The sequence below is a fragment of the Microcaecilia unicolor genome, chromosome 8 (genome assembly GCF_901765095.1).
Source record: "Microcaecilia unicolor chromosome 8, aMicUni1.1, whole genome shotgun sequence".
Taxonomy (NCBI): domain Eukaryota; kingdom Metazoa; phylum Chordata; class Amphibia; order Gymnophiona; family Siphonopidae; genus Microcaecilia; species Microcaecilia unicolor.
In genome coordinates this window covers 203,528,209-203,549,411 of record NC_044038.1, presented here as the reverse complement: position 1 = coordinate 203,549,411, position 21,203 = coordinate 203,528,209, and the positions used below count along the sequence as shown (strand labels likewise).

At 45.8% G+C, this 21,203-nt stretch overlaps 1 protein-coding gene across 1 annotated transcript in view; it reads left to right on the top strand.

Annotated features, from left to right (window-relative positions):
* CDH4 (cadherin 4) overlaps window positions 1-21,203 on the top strand; it is a 394,777-nt gene that overhangs the window by 288,802 nt on the left and 84,772 nt on the right. Inside the window, exon 7 of the mRNA XM_030213453.1 lies at window positions 5,024-5,161. Coding sequence (XP_030069313.1) covers window positions 5,024-5,161 — 138 coding nt within the window. The remainder of the gene's footprint in view (window positions 1-5,023; window positions 5,162-21,203) is intronic.

Sequence of the window (21,203 nt, the reverse complement as noted above, 5' to 3'; positions counted from 1 at the left end):
CGAACGAAGGCGCAGCATCAGTGAAAGAGGCGACAATCCTGACATCTCTACTAGTCTTCCCTTCGCTCAGTGTTCCACCTTCTTCTGATGTCAAGGAAATGATGTCAGAAGAAGGCGGGACATTGAGCGAAGGGAAGACTAGAGACGTCAGGAGCGCTGCCTCCTTCACTGACACTGCGCCTTCGTTCGCTGCCGGAGGTAAATTTAAAAGGGATCTTGGGGGGGGGGAGAAGAGGGCGGGCAGTTGGGACATGGCCCAGGGAGCGGGAGGGCAGCGATCACCTTCATGGGGTGGGGGGGCGCACAACTGTTCGTCTATGGGGGGGGGGCGCCAACTGATCATCTGCAGGGGGGCGCCACAGACCCTTGGCACGGCCCTGGCCACACTCTCTAATTGAAATAAAATAAGTTAAAGATTTTCTTACTACAAAACCTATTTCTCACTGTTGTTTCCCTATCCTAAAAAGAGTAGGCAGCCATGTGTCCACTTAGTACCTTTGCATACAGACTCTCATTCCACCTTCCATTACCTTAAATTCCCTATAGTTTAACCATTCATTCACTGTATGCAGAAACATACCTCTTCTCCACTCAAAACCAAATTAAATATGGTTTAAATTTTCTCACAACTTTCTATTAGTACACCTCTCTCACCCAAAACACATCAGTTTTCCCCAAAGGTATTCAGCAATACAGCCATGAAAAAGACAGATTGTTTATTTAAGCACTCACTTCTCAACCCAAATCATCTCATTCTCAGTAAGGCTCTGGTATTTCTTTCACCAAAAAATGGTAACTCACTGTTTATTTCTTGAAATTCAGTGCTATCACTGGAACATTCACACTCACCTCAGCTCACTTTCAGTAACTGGCACACATAAACCTGGGTCTTAATTGCTTTTCCAATCACTTATTTCACTTTAAATATATACTTTGTTTCTTACATTTCACACACTCAGACCCTCCGTGCTCACAGCCATCTTTTTCCTTCAGCTCAGCCAGTGAGCCTTCCTCTTCAGTTCACACATCTCCCTAGCAACTCACCCCCCCCCCCCCCCAGAGGAACATCTGACATCTCTCAACCAATCAGCTTGTCAGAAAAATACAGTTTTTTTTCTCTGATCTGTTTTAGAATCTTGGCTGTTTCAACCCCCCATAGAAGTTAATGCAAAACTTCCTATATAGAGAATTTCAAAGTCAATTTTAACCTGACCTGTACCCAAAACAGCAAGAAACATTTTGTAGTACAATCCCCACCTAATCATGGGTTATTTCTTGTAAAATAAAACCATATTTAAGAAACATCTCACACTTCCTTCACCTAACTCTATTAAAAATTCCCAAACTTTAAACCTTTTCCTGCCAGCACCAGCCACCAAAACCCTGGAACAGCCCCCACAGAGTCCCAGGAAAAAAACATTTAATATATCTTACCATATATTACACTACTCAGGTTGCTCTAAATTCTCTTTTATACAAGTGGGTCCATTGGTCTTTGCTATATAGGAAGTGTAAGTTTCACAGATTTGGAAAAAAGCCTAGGAAGCTTTTGGTTCAGGTCACCAAGGTTTTGTAAAAAAAAAAAAAAAAAGGCATCAAATTCTAGCTATGAAAATGAGTGATGGGACCATTCGTGTTCATATTACTGAGATAGTGGAGGTATTGCTGGACTATTTTCAGGTTATCTATCGACAAGGGGTGGATTTTTCCTCTGAACAATTTTTAGAATATCTGGAAACCTCAAGTATGCCGTGCTTCTCTCTGGAGGCCCTAGAATTCTCTAACAGCCCTCTCCATGCTAAGGAGCTTCAGCAGGCCATTAAGAAGACCCAGGCTTTCAAATCCCCAGGTCCCAATGGGTTCTCGGGTAAATTGTATAAGCTTTTAGAAGAGCAATTTTGAGGCCCCCTTGTGGTGTATTTCAATGCAATTGAGGCATATGGGTTCCTATTGGGGTTTACATTAAACTAACTAAATCATTGGCTTTGCTGTTTAACCTGCAGGTCCGCTCATCCTGGCTGTGTCCCTTTCTTTGCAGTGGGCGGATGTTTTTTTTTCAATATCTAGGGATCCTCATACCTGCTAATTTATCTCATCTGTATAAGCTGAATGTCACTCCTTTGCATCAATTTACTGATCTTCACCTTCATATGTTGGGGGGCATACCCACTGTCTTTAATGGGGCATATTAGTCTGTATAACATGGTTATTGTACCGAAGTGGTTGTATACCTTCCAAATGTTGCCTCTGTATGTCCAAATTGCTGACAAGAACTTGCTGGTTAGATGGCTTCAACATTACTTGTGGCAAGGCAAGTGAACTCAGTTATCTATGGTTCATATTGCCTTGCCTAGAGAGCATGAGGAGGTGGGCCTGCTGAACCTTCGTCTTTTGACAGTTGACTGTGGTATGTGGCATATTAATGATTGGTTCTGCTTCACCTCTATGTTCTCTTGTACCACTTTGGAATTAGCGCTTTTGGGTCATGTGTATTTTAGTGCCTATCTTCATACGGTGTCACCATGGATCCCCTTTTGTGTCTGTAGACTTTGGCTGTACTCCCCTTTTGCGCTGAGTTTGGAGGCGAGTCTGCAAGTATCATGGTTTGGAAGCTAAGTGCACACCTTTGTTACCCTTGCAGAACAACGGAGCCTTCTTACCTGGTACAGACTCTCCTTTCTTTGCCCGTTGGGCGCCCGGGGCCACCAACATCTTTTTCAAGTGCTGATAGATGAGGACAGAATTTAATCCTTTGCCACTTTATGAAAAGTGTTCTGGATTGCATCAAGGACTTTTATGTATAATTGCAGCTATGCCATTATGTGCTTTCGTTATCACCCATGTGTCTCACTGAAGAGGTATATGAGATGTTGCCCACTGCTTACACACTCAATTCACAACAGAAAGTAACCCTCAATTTTCATCATCACCATCTGCAGCATACTGTGCCACAATGGAGCTATACTTCCTTGTCACAGGCTTAGTCTTGGGAGGCCATGGAGGAAGAGTGGTTGGTGGCTGGATTAAAGAGCCTTAGGACACATATGGACAACATCTCTTTTTGGGAGATACAATATAAAATTGCTATGCTTCTTTACATTTCTCCTAAAAAGGCACAACTGCTGAGACTCCGCAGTACTGCAGACTTTCTGAACTATGGGTAACCAGTAGCATCTTTGGGACACATATTTTGGACATATCCAGTTATTGCGACCCTTTGGCAATGTTCCACCTCAATCTGGCACACTACAGTCTCTTTATCACCTCGTCTGTTTTTTGGTGTTCTCCCTTGTCCACAACCAGCTTGCAAGGGTTTTCAACGCTTCCATTGTTGGACTGTTTTGATCCTCTTATGTGTTATCTTGCAACATTGGCCATCTTCAATGTCCCCTTCCTTTCAGCAGTAGCATATAAAATAGGTTGGTATCCTTTCCCTGGAGCGCCACCGAATTCACGATCATTGTTCTTCTGCTGAAGAATTGTTTCAGTCTATATGGGAACCTTTTTGGTCAACTCTTACTCCTGTTGCCAGGAGGTACATCCTCAATGGCAGAAAGGACCCAAGTATATCCCAATTGCTTCTGCTTTTTGCTTGGGTTGGGGGTATCTTGGGAGGGTTTGAGTATCATTAGACTTTTGAGTGTATACCTCTACTGTTTCTGTTTAGTGATGTCACGTTCCTCCTGTTTGGAGCCCGTTTTGTTTCTTATAGTTTTTGGTTTGCACTCAATAAAAATTGTCTTAAACATAAAGTAGGGCCCACTTACAGGCTTATTTTCGAAAGAGAAGGAAGCCCATCTTTCGACACAAATCGCAAGATGGGCGTCCTACTCACAGGGTCGCCCAAATTGGTATAATGGAAAGCTGATTTTGGGCATCCCCAACTGCTTTCCGTCACAGGGATGACCAAAGTTCCCGGGGGCGTGTCGGAGGCGTAGCGAAGGCGGGACTTGGGCATGCCTAACACATGGGTGTCCTCGACTCATAATGGAAAAAAAGGGCGTCTCTGACAAACACTTGGACGACTTTACCTGGTCCTTTTTTTCTTACGACCAAGCCACAAAAAGGTGCCCGAACTGACCAGATGACCACTGAAGGGAATCGGGGATGACCTCCCCTTACTCCCCCAGTGGTCACTAACCCCCTCCCACCCTCAAAAAACTTTTTAAAATATGTTTTGCCAGCCTCAAATGTCATACCCAGCTCCATGACAGCAGTATGCATGCAGGTCCCTGAAGCAGTTTTAGTAGGTGCAGTGCACTTCAGGCAGGCGGACCCAGGCCCATCCCCCCCTACCTGTTACACTTGTGGTGGTAAATGTGAGCCCTTCAAAACCCACCAGAAACCCACTGTACCCACATCTAGGTGCCCCCCTTCACCCATAAGGGCTATGGTAGTGGTGTACAGTTGTGGGGAGTGGGTTTTGGGGGCTCAGCACAGAAGGTAAAGGAGCTATGTACCTGGGAGCTTTTTCTGAAGTCCACTGCAGTGTCCCCGGTTGGTGTCTTGGCATGTCAGGGGAACCAGTGCACTATGAATGCTGGCTCCTCCCATGACCAAATGGCTTGGATTTGGTTGTTTCTGAGATGGGCATCCATAGTTTCCATTATCGCCAAAAATCAGAAACGACCAAGTCTAAGGATGAGCATCTCTAGGGACGACCTAAATTTCAAGATTTGGGCATCCCCGACTGTATTATCGAAACGAAAGATGGACGCCCATCTTGTTTCGATAATACGGATTTCCCCGCCCCTTCAACGGGACGTCCTGCGAGGACGTCCTCAGGAAAACTTGGGCACCCCTTTCAATTATGCCCCTCTTAGCCTCCCCACCTAGGTAACCTGTTTATAGAATCACCCTCCACATATGCATATTTTGCTTATCTGAATCTTAGGCCGGGTTAAATTTTCCAGTAGTGAACCTGGAAAGCTCTAATCTCAATTGCTCTGTCAGTTTCCACACTCATGCACATGTTTTTTGTCTATGTTCCTCCCCTCTTTCCCCCTCCACCCCATGCTTCTAGAAAGTTCAGCAGTATACCGTCATCATACAAGCCACAGACACAGAAGGAAATCTTAACCACGGTCTCTCAAATACGGCAACTGCAATCATTACGGTGGCAGACGTGAATGACAACGCACCGGAATTCACTAGTAGTATCGTGAGTATTAATACATCAGCACAATGATGCATGGGTAGCCATGATGTTTGGAATTCATGGCCATTTGATAGTGCTTGTCATGGTGTAAGGGGTCTGACAGTTGGAAGGCATTTGATAGATAACTGTATGACCAAGACTTTCAGGAAGGCAAAAAATCAGACAGAATGATTCATGTGCTAAAGAAAAATAGTTTGGCTACCAGTTGAAATGAACAAATTAAAAGCCATAAAAAACAGGATGCCAAGTCTAGGGTAACTAGAAGTACAGACCAGTTGGCTTTGTTTGTTTTTCCTCTAGCACTTAACTTTAGAATTCATTTTGAATCAAGCTTGGATAAGTTTGGAGCCTCTAGAAATGATTTGGATTTAAGAGTTGGAATGTGCTGTAATTTCCAATGGAGCTGAAGGCTTCAGTCCCATGGTATATCAAGGGTTGTTATGTTGCTCAAATTAGTTAAGGATCCTGCTCAGCAGAGCGTGTAGTCACAAAAAGCAGCTTTGATTCCCATGGGCTGCCCACAGATGGCATTACACTGACCTAGCAATATGCATTGAAATGTTTGCTTCATTTATTCATTTATTTCCCCTGCTTTAAACGATCTTATTTGATCCTTCTCTAATTGCGACACATTTCTCTTCTGCCTAATATCTGTCACTTCCATCTCTCAAATGTCTGCATCACCTTTCTGTTTCTCACCACCTCTGCTACCAAGTCTAACGGTTTCTTGTCTGCATCTTCACTGATCTTTCTGCTCATATCTTCCATCCCCTACCATTCTGCAAAGTTCTGCCACTCATTCTCAGTTTTTCTAGTCCTCCTTTTTCCTTGCCCTATTTTCCCTGTTTGAGCCTTTGGTTTCTTAATAACCAGCGTAACAAAGTTTTCCATGCTCCCTTTCCAAACTGCTCACCTGCTTTGGGCCAATGCTCAGAACCAAATGCAGGCCCTAGAGGCGATTAGGGCCAGACTACTACTACTACTACTAAACATTTCTAGAGCGCTACTAGGGTTACGCAGCGCTGTACAAATTAGTAACTAAGGACGGTCCCTGCTCAGAAGAGCTTACAATCTAAAGGACGAAATGTCAAGTTGGGGTAGTCTAGATTTCCTGAGTAGAGGTGTTGTGATTAGGTGCCGAAAGCGACATTGAAGAGGTGGACTTTGAGCAATGATTTGAAGATGGGTAGGGAGGGGGCCTGGCATATGGGCTCAGGGAGTTTGTTCCAAGCATGGGGTGAGGCGAGGCAGAAAGGGCGGAGCCTAGAGTTGGCGGTGGTGGAGAAGGGTACTGAAAGGAGGGATTTGTCTTGAGAGCGGAGGTTACGGGTAGGGACATAAGGGGAGATGAGGGTAGAGAGGTAAGGAGGGGCTGCAGATCGAGTGCATTTGTAGGTTAGTAGGAGAAGCTTGAACTGTATGCGGTATCTGATCAGAAGCCAGTGAAGTGACTTGAGGAGAGGGGTGATATGAGTATATCGGTCAAGGCGGAAGATAAGACGTGCAGCAGAGTTCTGGATGGACTGAAGGGGGGATAGGTGGCTAAGTGGGAGGCCGGTGAGGAGTAGGTTGCAGTAGTCAAGGCGAGAGGTAATGAGAGAGTGGATGAGAGTTCGGGTGGTGTGCTCAGAGAGGAAGGGGCGAATTTTGCTAATGTTGTAGAGGAAGAAGCGACAGGTCTTGGCTATCTGCTGGATATGCGCAGAGAAGGAGAATGAGGAGTCGAAGATGACACCGAGGTTGCAGGCAGATGAGACGGGGATGATGAGGGTGTTATCAACTGAGATAGAGAGTGAAGGGAGAGGAGAAGTGGGTTTGGGTGGGAAAACAATAAGTTCAGTCTTGGCCATGTTCAGTTTCAGGTGGCGGTTGGACATCCAGGCAGCAATGTTGGATAAGCAGGCCGATACTTTGGCCTGGGTTTCCGCAGTGATGTCTGGTGTGGAGAGATGCAGCTCGGTGTCGTCAGCATAAAGATGATAGTGGAAACCATGAGATGAGATCAGGGAGCCTAAGGAAGAGGTGTAGATTGAAAAAAGGAGGGGCCCAAGGACAGATCCCTGAGAGCGGGATAGGGGAGGAGGATGAACCATGAGAGTGTACTCTGAAGGTACGATGGGAGAGATAAGAGGAGAACCAGGAGAGGACAGAGCCCTGGAACCCAAAGGAGGACAGTGTGTCAAGAAGTAGGTTGTGATTGACAGTGTCAAAAGCGGCGGATAGGTCGAGGAGGATGAAGATGGAGTAGTGACCTTTGGATTTGGCGAGGAACAGGTCATTGCAGACTTTAGATAGTGCCGTTTCTGTCGCGTGTAGGGGGTGAAAGCCGGATTGAAGCGGATCGAGGATGGCATGAGAGGAGAGAAAATCAATGCAGCGGCTGTGAACGGCGCGTTCAAGTATCTTGGAGAGGAAGGGTAGGAGGGAAATGGGGCGGTAGTTGGAGGGACAGGTAGGGTCAAGAGATGGTTTTTTGAGGAGTGGTGTGACCACAGCATGCTTGAAGGTGTCCGGGACAGTTGCAGTGGAGAGAGAGAGGTTGAGGATATGACAGATGGTAGGGGTGGTAGTAGGAGCAATGGTGCTAAGTAGGTTGGTGGGGATGGGGTCTGAGGAACAGGTGATGGATTTCGAGGAGGAGAGGAGATGGGCGGTTTCCTCTTCGGTGATATCAGGAAAAGAGTAGAAGGAGGTCTGGGTTGGTTGGTTGAGAGAGTGGGTTATAGGATGAAGAGGAGGAGAAGGTTTGGTGGTGAATTCGAGGTTGATCTTCTGGACCTTGTCACGGAAGTAGTCGGCCAGAGATTGAGGAGAGAGTGAGGGGGGGGGTGGGAGCAGAGGGCACTTTGAGGAGGGAGTTGAGGGTGGCAAAGAGACGACGAGGGTTGGACTAGTGGCCATATTATTGAGTGCACAATACTCAGAGGCTGTAGCGTGGGAGATGATGTGTGTGCCAAAGATTAACGCAAATAGCATGCAAATGCAGTCAAATGGATGTTAAAGAGGGCATTTCCTATCCCCCCCCCCCCCCCCCCCAATTCTCAGAGAACTGCACACAAAACAAAGCTGCCTTACCACTGAAAAAATAATGCAGGCTCAGAGCAGGCATTAGGGTGTTTGAAGAGAGGATTTCTTATGATTCTTTCTTTAAAATCTGATGGGTTTTTTAAATAATTTGGAAGCAGAAGACTGTACAATCCCCTAAGCGCTGATAGTGAGAGACAAATGTGTGCAAGTCAGAGCAAATCCAAAAATGAAAGCACACATTGGCTTCAGTTTCCTGCGTTTAAATATAAGCCTTTCAAGTTAAAAAAATTTATTTTCCATGTTTTATTTAGTTTTATTTCTATTGATTACCTTTAAAGCTTTTGCTTTAAAAAAATTGACGTGCTTATAAGGTGCAGAAAAAAGATGCCTATCAGGCTTATTTTCGAAAGAGAAGGGCGCCCATTTTTCGACACAAATCGGGAGATGGCCGTCCTTCTCCCAGGGTCGCCCAAATCAGCATAATCGAAAACCGATTTTGGGGATCCTCAACTGCTTTCCGTCGCGGGGATGACCAAAGTTCACGGTGGCGTGTCGGAAGCGCAGCGAAGGTGGGACTGGGGCATGCCTAACACATGGGCATCCTCAACCGATAATAGAAAAAAGAAGGGCGTCCCTGACGAGCACTTGGGCGACTTTACTTGGTCCTTTTTTTGTTACGACCAAGCCTCAAAAATGTGCCCGAACTGACCAGACCACCAGAGGGAATCAGGGATGACCTCCTCTTACTCCCCCAGTGGTCACTAACCCCCTCCCATCCTAAAAAAAAACTTTTAAAAATATTTTTCCAGCCTCTATGTCAGCCTCAAATGTCATACCCAGCTCCATGACAGCAGTATGCAGGTCCCTGGAGCAGTTTTAGTAGGTGCAGTGCACTTCAGGCAGGCAGACCCAGGCCCATCCCCCCCCTACCTGTTACACTTGTGGTGGTAAATGTGAGCCCTTCAAAACCCACCAGAAACCCACTGTACCCACATGTAGGTGCCCCCCTTCACCCCTTAGGGCTATGATAGTGGTGTACAGTTGTGGGGAGTGGGTTTAGGGGGGGGGGGGTTGGGGGGCTCAGCACACAAGGCAAGGGAACTGTGCACCTGGGAGCAATTTCTGAAGTCAACTGCAGTGCCCTCTAGGGTGCCCGGTTGGTGTCTTGGCATGTCAGGGGGACCAGTGCACTACGAATGCTGGCTCCTCCCATGACCAAATGGCTTGGATTTGGTCATTTCTGAGATAGTCGTCCTCAGTTTCCATTATCGTCGAAAATCAGGGACGACCATCTCTAATGTTTGACCTAAATTTTGCGATTTGGGCATCCTCGACAGTATTATCGAAAGGAAAGATGGACGCCCATCTTGTTTCGATAATACAGGTTTCCCCGCCCCTTTGCCGGGATGTCCTACGAGGACATCCTCAGGAAAACTTGGGCGCCCCTTTCGATTATGCCTATCCACATGTGCTTCAGTTTTGAGTTTGTCAGACGCATGCACACAGGTGCTGAGCTTACCGTGAAACTTTGCTGCGTGTGTGCCAAGCTCATTTCCCTCCTTGTTTTCGCCTTTACAGCATGCATATAATTTGAATATTATTTCCTTTGAACATTGGCGAGCTAGATTTCTGCTCTATTCCGGAGGTATAATTTCTGCACTGTTGGTTTATCACAGGAGTTCTGAGCATTGACTCACTTGTTGCTCACCATCTCCCCCTTTCCTGCTCCCCATCATCTGGGGGTGGGGGGAGGGGGGTTAAATTATTTATTTATTCTTTTGGGCTTCCTGCTCATTCAAAACTGTCCTTTACTGGGTTTCAGCATCACAATCATTTGCTCACAAACTACCCAAGAATTTATTCCGTTTTTGCATTCCCCTCTCCAGGTACAGGGGGAGGGGAAGACAAAACAAAAGGGATGGCCCTTCAGACTGGGCCAGCTTCAGTTTAATTTTAATTAAAGCAAGTCTCACACAACAGCAGTCACTTCGGGAACAAGAGATCTTCCAAGTGCCTACATTCATTTTATTGTATTTTATGATTTTTATGTGACCTGTGTATCCTGTTTTATAAAATTTATGGCCTTAATATTTCTTGAATGTATTGTATATCACCTGGGACATTAATGTGGCAGGCATTTCATAAACCAAAATAAATAAAGTTGCTGTGAGCATTTGATAAGTTTTCTGGTTAAAAATCAAACATGTACTTTATTCAGTTCCTGGAATATAAAAACAGAATGGCTCTTGGGGCAATTCTTTCATGAAGCAAGATTATTGGACCACATTTTCATATTGTTTGATCATACTAGCAACTGAAAGGAGCCTCCAGAGCTTTGCACTCTACCACTGTGATACTTTTCACCAGAAGTCTAGTTTAAGAAGAACACTATCCCAGTCACACCAGTTATCCCTCTGATTCTCCACGTTTTTCCTATTCTTTCTGCTTTTTTTTTTTCCACTCCTATATAGTGAAAAAATTGTTTATTTCTCCTGTTGGACTTTCTCTACCGTTACACTTTTCTTAAAATCTTTCCTCCTCTGTCTGAACTTCAGATTTTAAAGGGTTTTGTAGTTCCACGTATTTAAGATTTTAAGCTAAAAAGAGGCTTGATTTTTATATTTTGTATTGAACTATGTTGGCAGAAAAGTTTTCACAGATAAATAGAAAACTTTCTGTAAGTATTTGACAGTACGAAACAGTAGCACTAAAAAGAGTTTTACATAGCTGTCTGTGTTACCAGCTCCTCAAAATGTGAAGCTTAGATCCAGTGCTTGGTTTTTTTTTTTATATTATCATGTGTTTGGCAAGTTGTGGATACGAGAAAGGATCATGTGATATTCCTTCCTTAAGACCATTCATAATACAAGACAGACTGTGTCATTTGCCTGTAGTTTTTATTTGTCCATTAGAATATAGTATAGAGTTGCATAGCATTTGCATTCTCTCATTAACATTTATGCAACTCATTTCTTTCTTTAGCAATCCTTTTCAATAAGCTGTAACAATTCCAGACCATCACCACCCTTGGTTTTAAATTAAATTTTGCTCTTAAAGCATTATAGTTTGTGTTTCCTTGGAATGTATCCCTAGCAGCCCAAGAGATATGCTTTGTAGGCTCAGTTGGTTACCGAAGCTCTGTGCTCAAACGCATCACAGTTTTCCATAGCGCCCAATTCACTAAGGGGTCCTTTTACAAAGGCACGCTGAAAAATGGCTTGCGGTAGTGTAGGCGCGGGTTTTATGCATTCGCAGAATCATTTTTCAGCATGGCTGTAAAAAAGGCCTTTTTAAAATTTTTGCCGAAAATGGACGTGCGGCAAAATGAAAATTGCCACGCATCCATTTTGGGTCTGCGACCTTACCACCAGCCATTGACCTAGCGGTAAAGTCTCACGCGGTAACCAGGTGTTAACGACCTACATGCGCCAAGTCCGACACATGAAGCAGAAAATTAAAATTATTTTTTGGTCACGCGTATCGGCCGCGTGCCAAAAATGAAATTACCCTACCGCAAGAGCCACGCGGTAGCCGTGCAGTAACTCCATTTTGGCACGTGTTGAGTGCGCAAAGACGCTTACGTGGCTTAGTAAAAGGGCCCCTAAGCTTTATAGCCTGCTTTCCAAAGGAGGGGAAGGGTTCTGAAGTTATGGTGTCAGTGTATGTCTCTAATAACTACTTTTTTGTGTGTCCTAGCCTCTAAGTGGGGGAGGAGTCCTCCACCTACATTCCTGCCAGTGGGGATGCTTCTTCAGTATCATGCTTTCAATAACGAGCGAGAGACAGGCAAGTTCCGCAGAATTTCAGAAAGTCTGCTCAACCCTAGCGATTGAAAACATAATATTGAAGCAACACACCCCACACCCCCTCCCTCCACACACACACACACATTGGCAGGAATGCTGTTAGAGGGCTCCCGCTCATCTTAAAGCGAACATTGACCTAAAGACACACTAAATTTCAGATTTATCCCTGCACCTGCGCATCCTGGAAGGTCAGTTCTTAAAGTTCTGGGGAAGAAACTAACATCAAGTCCGGGGTCAAAAACACTTCGAAAGCAGAGTGGATGCTGCTTTCTTTGATGTTTCTGGGTATAGAAACATGCATGTTCACCCTCCCTCCCTGATGCAGTTGCAGGGTGGAACAGGCTCTCATTTGAAGTGGGACTCTTGGCTGATTTCTGAAAGATATTAGAAGCCTTGCAGCCAGTTCAGTTTTCTCCTATCTATTATGTTTCTTATTAGAATAGATATTCTATGAAATATTTCAACAGCTTACTTCTTTTGTATGCAAAGGTACTCATGCTGTCGCTTGAATAGCTTGGAGCTCTGAGCTCACCAGGTCACTAATGGGCAAACTCCTAAATAATACTAGAAAAATGAAATAAAGAGGTTGCAAAGTAATTTATGATGAAGGAAAGTGATAAATAGCACAGCACAGCAGTTAAAAAAAAAGCATACAAGTATTTCTTTTAGAAGAAAAATAGCACATTAGAAATAAACAGATTAGCATAAGATTCTCAGACTTACTCTAGTTACATGCACATTTCATGACGTCAGGAGGCTGAAATGTTGCAAAGACTTTACACAGAGGTAAGTGAAGTCTTTGCCTCAGGCTGTGTTCGGTGGGCATAAAACAGAAAGTGTTACCAATAACAGGAAAACAAAAAATACACTGAACGTTGCCAGATTTTGTTTTTCCAGGAGGAGCAGCCCTGGTAGGAACAGCACTGGGTGAAATGAATGCCTCTCCGAAACATGAATATCACCTCTAACCGGATAGCACCACTGATCAGCACTGAAGCTCGATACTCAGCACGTGCTGGTATCCCAATACTTTTGCTGAATATCCAATGTTATTTTAATCACAACAGAATTTTTTTTTTAAATTGACTTCCTCAGGCTGAATATCAACTACAGAGGGTCTATGGGCTAGAAATGGTTAAAATAAGGATTAACCTGAAAAATATTGTATGTTAAAAGAACCACTAGTAATGTGCCATTGGTATGGGATGTACATGTGAAGTATTTTACGAGGGTACAGGAGGTGCTCCCTTGTTGGAGAGACATGTGTGGTACTGTCCCCTGTCTAAAGGAGAGGTCATGTGGACTTTTATTTTTTTAAGTTCAAATATTTGTATTGAATTTTTCAATAATAGATACAAAAACACTCTCATAGACATGTTATAAAGACAGTTCTATACACCTCCAATATCTCGTTTAGAGTAGTACAACAACATAAAAAAATAAATATTAATGTAAGTAATATGCAAGTATGAATGAAGTCTATATCCATATTATTAAAGGTTACAAAACTTGATCACCGGTTCCTATGTTTTCTGAAAAATCGTCATAGAATTATTGCATTCAGCTAGGATTTTCGCATATTTGAGAACAGTGCAAACAATAAACGATACTCTCAAAGCCATTCTTAAATTAGACTCCACATGTAAGTTCTCTATTTCTTCTTCTATGGAGGCTTCAATTTGGAGTCATACTCATGTGAAAATTGGTTTCAATCTTATTATCTGGAAAGAATGGGTTTCTAGAGGTATTTATTGTTTGGCAGATATATGTTCTCAGAAAAATATCCTTTCCTTTAAAGATTTAACATGCAAATATAACCTTCCTGATAACCAATATTTTAAATATTTACAGCTGAAATCTGCTGTTACCAATTGGATAAACAAACAAAATATATCATGTCAAACACCAGATGCCTTGAAATTACTTCTCTCTATCTTTCAACCAAAGATCACGTGGAGTTAAGAGTCAGAGGGAAAAGAGAGGCAAAAGAAGGAAGGAAGGAGACCGACGTGGGCACCCTGTTCCAGATTTCCAAAAGCAGTTCTTCTATTGAGAACAGAATGGAGCTGGAAAGGCATGTGAGGTTGTGAAGTGACTGTGTAAGAGAAGCCTCCTGCTCTTTCTAAATCACAGGGCAGTGGTTGGACATTCTGGTTGCCTGGTTTGGTGAACAGAGACATCAGAGGAGCCACTGGAAGGGCTTGGGGTCTTGAAGTTAACAGTTCCACAGAGGTGACACTGAGGAAGGTGTCAAGGAGAAAAGCAAGAGAGAACGAAGTGGATAGAGAGGTGCAGTTTTGGGGACTCTAAGGAATGTGGGGACTTGGAATCTGGCTATAGGGGCTTCCTGTAGAGTAATCAGGGACAGAGGCATCTAGGGTGGAAGAATGGGCCAGGAGGTGTGCAAGGGCCCAGAGGCACAAAATTCTTCAGAAGTTTTTATCATGTTGGACCTTCTTAAGAATAACTATGAACTGTGTCACTGAGAAGGAAGATGAACAATTTTGAAATGTCATCAGCTTTTTAAATAAATTGACTTTACTCTCAGGAACACCACTTGTGAGTCTGTGAAGTGTAGTTGTCACCCAGGCCTTAAAGAGAAGGATCTCTTCCATTACCTCAGAGAATCCCCACCAGGTTATCCAAAAGGATGTAAATGGTGTGGTAGCCATGCTAGTCCACTTTTAAAGGTTATGAATAGAAACGCGAGAAGAGGCCATCCGGGCTCCGCCCCAGGGTTTTTAAACCACACTCTCTCTCCTCCCATGCCAGCGGGGTGCCCCCATTTGCGGCGGGAACGCGCCCACCCCGCTTCTCTGGCACCCTGCTGGCATGAACGCGCATGCCCCTCGGTGCACTGCGCCATGTTAGCTGCGGCTCCGTGCACCTCTGGGGCACTGCGCCTATCTTTAACATGGGCAGCCGAGACACCTCGGATTACAAATTCACAACAGTACATGAAATACAATAAGGACACGGCACATGGTATTTTATATGGCATAATTCGGCCGCAGCTTTATTTGGATACAAAACATCTCAACCATGGGTATACCCAAGCCGATCCAGCCTCAGGCTCATTGTCCAACCTGGTCCGCCATCATAGCAAGACTGACCAATCATAACCTGAGCTCCCCGCCGTCCAGCAAGGGAGCTCAACTGTAAGCGCAGCTGCCCCAGCTGCCTAGCTTACACCATCAGGCTTGGGTACCCCGCTACCAGGCCGGGGTAGCACAGCTTGCCCCGGGTCCCCCACTCCAAAAGCTGCGGCCTGTTGTGCCAAAATTACCTCCTCTATCACATTCTGGAGATAAGTCATTTCCAATGTCGGATAGGTGCGTACCATCTTTCCAGAATAATCCTTCGCACATTTCATCAGCCCAAGTGTGTGTGATCTGCCATCCGCCCCTGGCCATCACCCCCGCTGCTATTTGCCTGTTCACTTTCTTTCTGGGCCTTCCCCATAGCTTCCGGTTTCTGTGCCGGAGTGGCCTAGTGGTTAGGGTGGTGGACTTTGGTCCTGGGGAACTGAGTTTGATTCCCAGCACAGGCAGCTCCTTGAGTCTCTGGGCAAGTCACTTAACCCTCCATTGCCCACCGCATTGAGCCTGCCATGAGTGGGGAAAGCACGGGGTACAAATGTAACAAAAAACAAAACAAAAAAAGAGATATTACAATTTTTTTATTGCACTAACTTAGTATATTTTTTTGGACTAACTTTCAAAAGCAATACCTTCATTTTCGAGTCAGAAATGAGCAGAAGATGACAAATATCAGAATATATAAATGAAGCACAAAAGCATTCCAATGACAGTTTCCCAGGGAAATGTAGGGGTGGAAGGGAGGGGGGTGAGAAACAGAGAGCAGTATATTTTTATGGTTCATAATGTGATAGGAAACCCAGATCATTAAGCCCTGTCTGGTGGGTGTCAAAATATTTCATCATTTTAAACTTCAAAAAGGTGTAAAAAACTGGAACCCAGACTAGTGACCTGCTACTGCAAAACTAATGGAAGGCCCCATGGGAGGGGACTGGCCTTTATCAGGGCTGCATTTTGAGTAAAATTTTTAATCATGCAATAATGAAAGGCAGGAGAGGGAGATGGGAAAGAGAGAGAGCGATAATAGACAAGGTAGAGAGGAGGGAGGGAAAGATGCTGGACAACAGGAAAGGGGTTCCTTGGAGATCTGGGCCCCCCACTTTGCCAGAGGACTTGCTTGGGGAGTGCCAGGTCTGCAGCTGAATGCACACCACTAACTTCCTCACTCCTGAGGCAGTACAAGGAAAGGAGCAACTCAGGCTGTAGCAGTGACGATCCTTGGTTGACTGCCACCCCCCCCCCCCCCCCCCCAGGTGCAGCGGCGTCCGTCCCCCCAGGGTGCAGCACGACCTCCCCCCCCTCCCCCCCGGTGCAACACACACCACCCGGCACATCACCCCCCCCCCCCCCCCGGGTGCATTCTTAGCTGCTGGGAACAGCCGTGCAGCTGTTGGCTCCGCTGGTTCCCTGCTCCCTCTGTCCCGGAACAGGAAGTAACCTGTTTCAGGGCAGAGGGAGCAGGGAGCGGAGACAACAGGCACGCGGCTGCTCTCTGCACCCCTCCAGCAGCATGCACCTGGGGCGAACCGCCCCCTCCGCCCGCCCTCAGTATGCCACTGGGCTACAGACTTCTACAGGTGGTGGGGCTTGGCTACTCCACCAGTCATTGAACAGGTGCTGCAACTTTGGAGGAGGCCTAAGACCAAAGTGAAGTGGCCAGGTCCTCAAAGACCCCCCTCCCCCATTGCTCAGCATCTCTCCCTCCCTCCCCTCTACCCCCAGGGCATTTATCTCTCTCTCTCACACTTCCCTGTCTCCCCATGCCCCCAGAGTCCAACATCTCTCTCTCTCTCTCTCTTCTCTCTCCTCTCTCTCTCTTCTTTCTTGCTTCCCTCGACCCTCTCATAAGTACATAAGTAATGCCACACTGGGAAAAGATCAAGGGTCCACCGAGCCCAGCATCCTGTCCACGACAGCGGCCAATCCAGGCCAAGGGCACCTGGCAAGCTTCCCAAGCTCTCCACCCTTGGGTCCAAGCTCTCCACCCTTGGGTCCATTATTTCTCTCTTTCTTCCCTCTCTGGGTCCAGTATCTCTCCCTCTCTCTTCTTCTCCCTCCAACTTACTCTCCCTCAGTTCAGTATCTCGCCCTCTCTTCCCACCCCACCCCGTGCACGGTCTGGCATCTCTCCCTTCTCTCCCCATCCCACCCATGGTTCCATAAAGCTCTCTCAATTCCCTCCTTCCACCCACCCCCACCCCCATGTATCAAATCTTTGCTCTGGCAGCAGCAGAGATACTCAGACTGCTTGCAGCTTGCACTGGTCCTTTTCCTCTGACCCATCCTGCCCATACAAAAACAGGATCACAAGAAGCGCAGAACAGATCAGAGGGAAAGGTCTGGTACAGGCTGCAGACAGCCTATGAGTATCACTGGCACTGGCGGAGCAAAAACTTGATTTTTATCAGGTACAGCTTGGGGAAGGGAGAGAATTGAAAGAGCTTTACAGATGCGCGGGAAGGGAGAGATGCCAGATCGTACATGGAAGGCGAGCAGGAGAAGGGAGGGAAATGTTGTGCAGCAGTCGATTTAATTATTAATCATGATTATTTGTTTTTAAATTGCGATTAACATGGCCTTTATATGTCTCTCTTAATTTGGGAGGGGGAGTGGAAACAATTGGATACCATCAGGTCCAGGATGAATTTACCAGTATTAGAAGGAAGAACCTGTCAATATAAAGCCCCTTCCACCTCCAGAAGGGCAAGACAACATTTCAGACTGAGATTCAGCTTCCATGCAGCCAAATGTCCTGAAACTCAGTCCCTGCTGCTGCTGCTGCTGCTGTTGAAAAGACAGCAACCTGCTGAAATTAAGCATTGAGTTAAACCCTGCAAAATCTGTTTGCATGCACAGAATGAAGATGGTGGCAATTAATCCAGAGTGAAATTACTGTCACTGCTGAGCAGTAATGGAAAAGCAGCTAACAGGCTTATTTCCAGGGATGCCGAGGAGACAGCATGTCCTTCTGTGACATGCACAGTATCAAATATGTATCGTGATATAGTATTATGGGAATTTGTGGTCTGATATTCAAAACCATTTAAATGGTGCTTGGCTGCCTACCCGAGGATGTTCAGCAGCACCTACCCGGATGGTGCCGCTGAATATCCCCTTTAACTATGAAAATGGAAACTGTCTATTTTGTGGGCGGTCCAGAGGTGGAGTCGGGCAGGGCTGCTGAGAGAGGGGGACGGAGGGGGGCAAAATTCCCCGGACCTCCAAGGGGAGCCTGGCGCCGGGGTCTCTCTCTCCTGCTCCTGACGGGACCCGGGTGATCGCGTCTTGACAGGAGCGGGAGAGAGAAAACTCTGGTGCCGGGCCCCCCTTGAGGCTGGGGAGGACCTGGAGAAGACACAGCAGGACCACTGGTTTGGCTGGAGGGGCGTTCCCCCCCCCCCCCCCCCCCAGGCCCCAGCAGCAGAAGAGATCTTCCTCCAGCGCTGCTCTTCACTCTGCTGCATTTCCTGCCAAGCGGCTGCTTTTTTCCCTCAGGCTGCGCATGCTCAGTTTCAAAACCGAGCACGCGCAACATGAGAGAAAAAGCAACCGCAGGGGGCAGGCAATGTGGCAAAGGAAAGAGCAGCGCTGGAGGAAGACCTCTTCTGCTGATGGGGCCTCGGGATCCCCACCAGCCAAGGTATTTGCAATTCTGGCAGGGTGGCGGCAGTGATCCTGGGAGGGAGGCAGCGGCAGCAATCCTAGGCGGGCAGCTTGACCTTCAAGTGCACTCAATCTGCAGCCCCCATTACCTCTCTACCCTCCTCTCCCCGTAGGTTCCCACCGTAACCTCCGCTCTCAGGACAAATCACTCCTATCCGTACCCTTCTCTACCACCGCTAACTCCAGACTCCGCCCCTCCTGCCTCGCATCACCTTATGCCTGGAACAGACTTCCCGAGCCCATACGCCATGCGCCCTCCCTGCCTATCTTGAAGTCCTTACTCAAAGCCCATCTCTTCTCCCTTGCTTTTGGCGCCTAACCACCTTCCCCATTCATGTTACCTACACTGACTACAGAGTTTGTAACCTCTAGATTGTAAGCTACCTACACTGACTACATAAGTTGTAAGTTACCTACACTGACTACAGAGTTTGTAACCTCTAGATTGTAAGCTACCTACACTGACTACATAAGTGTAAGTTACCTACACTGACTACATAGTTTGTAACCTTTAGATTGTAAGCTCTCTTGAGCAGGGACTATCCTTCCCCATGTTAAACTTGTACAGCGCTGCGTAACCCTGGCAGCGCTATAGAAATGCTAAGTAGTAGTAGTAGTAGGGGTGGCCCTGCCCCGGGTCCGGCTCAGTCTCTCTGCAGCCCTGTAGTCGGGGGCAGAGTTGACACTTTTATTAGTGTCAATATCAGCCCTTAACCAGTTAAGTTAACTGGCCAAATAGGACTTCATAAATATCAGCACTTATCTGGTTACTGCTGGCTGGCCGCACATGCCCAGATATTTAATGCTGCCCAGAAACTGCCCAGAATTGAATATCCATGCATAAAGCTAGCAGGGGCAAAAAAAACAAAAATCACTGACCACTGTTAACTGAATATTACCCTTTGGTTTATAAATAAAACAGGACATGTCCCATGAAATCTCTTCTTCTGAATTGTAGACATACCTCCTTAGTTAACTTGTGCTTTGGCTGTAGGCTTGTGCGTGTCTTTAAGTGTGAGCTGGAGAAAGCTCTTCCTGAGGAAAGATAGTTTCCATGGTGAGGGAGGGGAGTCACGTGTGCTGCTGCTTCTGCATTTTTTAAGAACATCTTTTTATCAGTAACTTCATACAAAGATCTGTTCAGCCTACACCATACAGAGCAGAGACAGTCACTTGGGGCCCTTTTACAAATGAACGGTAGGCTCTACGTGCCTGCCACATGTGTCAAAATGAGACTACCGCCCAGGCTAGCGCACCCCCCATGGTGGTAATTTCGGATTTGGCACACACCCGTACCGCCGGGACAAATTCATTTTTCCTTTCCTACCACACACAGCATTTCCGGTGTTAATCATCAGTTAGTACGCGCTGACCTGTCATGGCGTGTGAGCCCTTACTGCTAGATCAGTGGGTGGCGTTAAGGGCTCAGGCCGTAAATAGGTGCACGCTGGTTTTCAGTTTTACCACTGGGCCCTTTTCTGGCCCCATTGAATAAAAGCCTTTTCCCAGACGCAGTAAAAACTGGCTGGACGTGCGCCAAAACAACACCTACACTACAGCAGGCCACTTTTTGCCGCGGCTTAGTATAAGGACCCCTCGGACAGCGAAACGGACCGGTTACTTTAATCAGGGCTAATCCCTCTGCATGGGCCAGCATAAATTAATTAACTCAACCCAGTACTGTGATCAACTCACAACATTTAACCACATGTGACAATGTTCAAAATTTAAAGACTTCAATGGTGATTCTTTTCACATAGGGACTTATAGCCCTATGACTCACAAACCTCGTCATTGATCTTTATTTTTTATTTTTATATGTGATTCCATGCGTCAAACTATTTAAAGAAATTTTTGTATAAAAATGTACTTATTTCAAACTAGGGAGGGACCTGCAACCAGTATGTTTTGCAGAGGTCTGCTTCAGGATATGGGCCTCTAAAACAAAAACATACATTTAGTACCAGTGCATAATTTTCTAAAATAAACACATCATATAACGCAACTACTACTTAATCTGTTATCCGCATGTACCTGATATCAGTCACCTTTCTTCCGAATGTTCAAATAGCGACTGTTCTAAACACCATCACTCAATAGATCATATGATCCAGACTCCCACCAGAACAATCAGATTTGAGAATTACATCAGGGAAGCCATAGTAAATAGCATATGCAGGGCCTCAACCCTGGCATAATCCTCTGCAAATTCCCTCTGTCTCGTTCTTGGTCAAGACAGCAGGAGGAGTCTATTTTATTAATTTACCAAGACTTACATTCTGCCGCTCATAGAGAAACCCCAAATTCAAAAGCAGGTTACAACGTAACACAAACACTTTAAAAACATAACCACAAACAAAAGAGCAAATTGAAAAGAACACTTACAAATACATCAGGCTTCCAAATTAAAGCCTTGTGAAAATAAATTAAGCTTTCAGTTTCTTTTTTTCT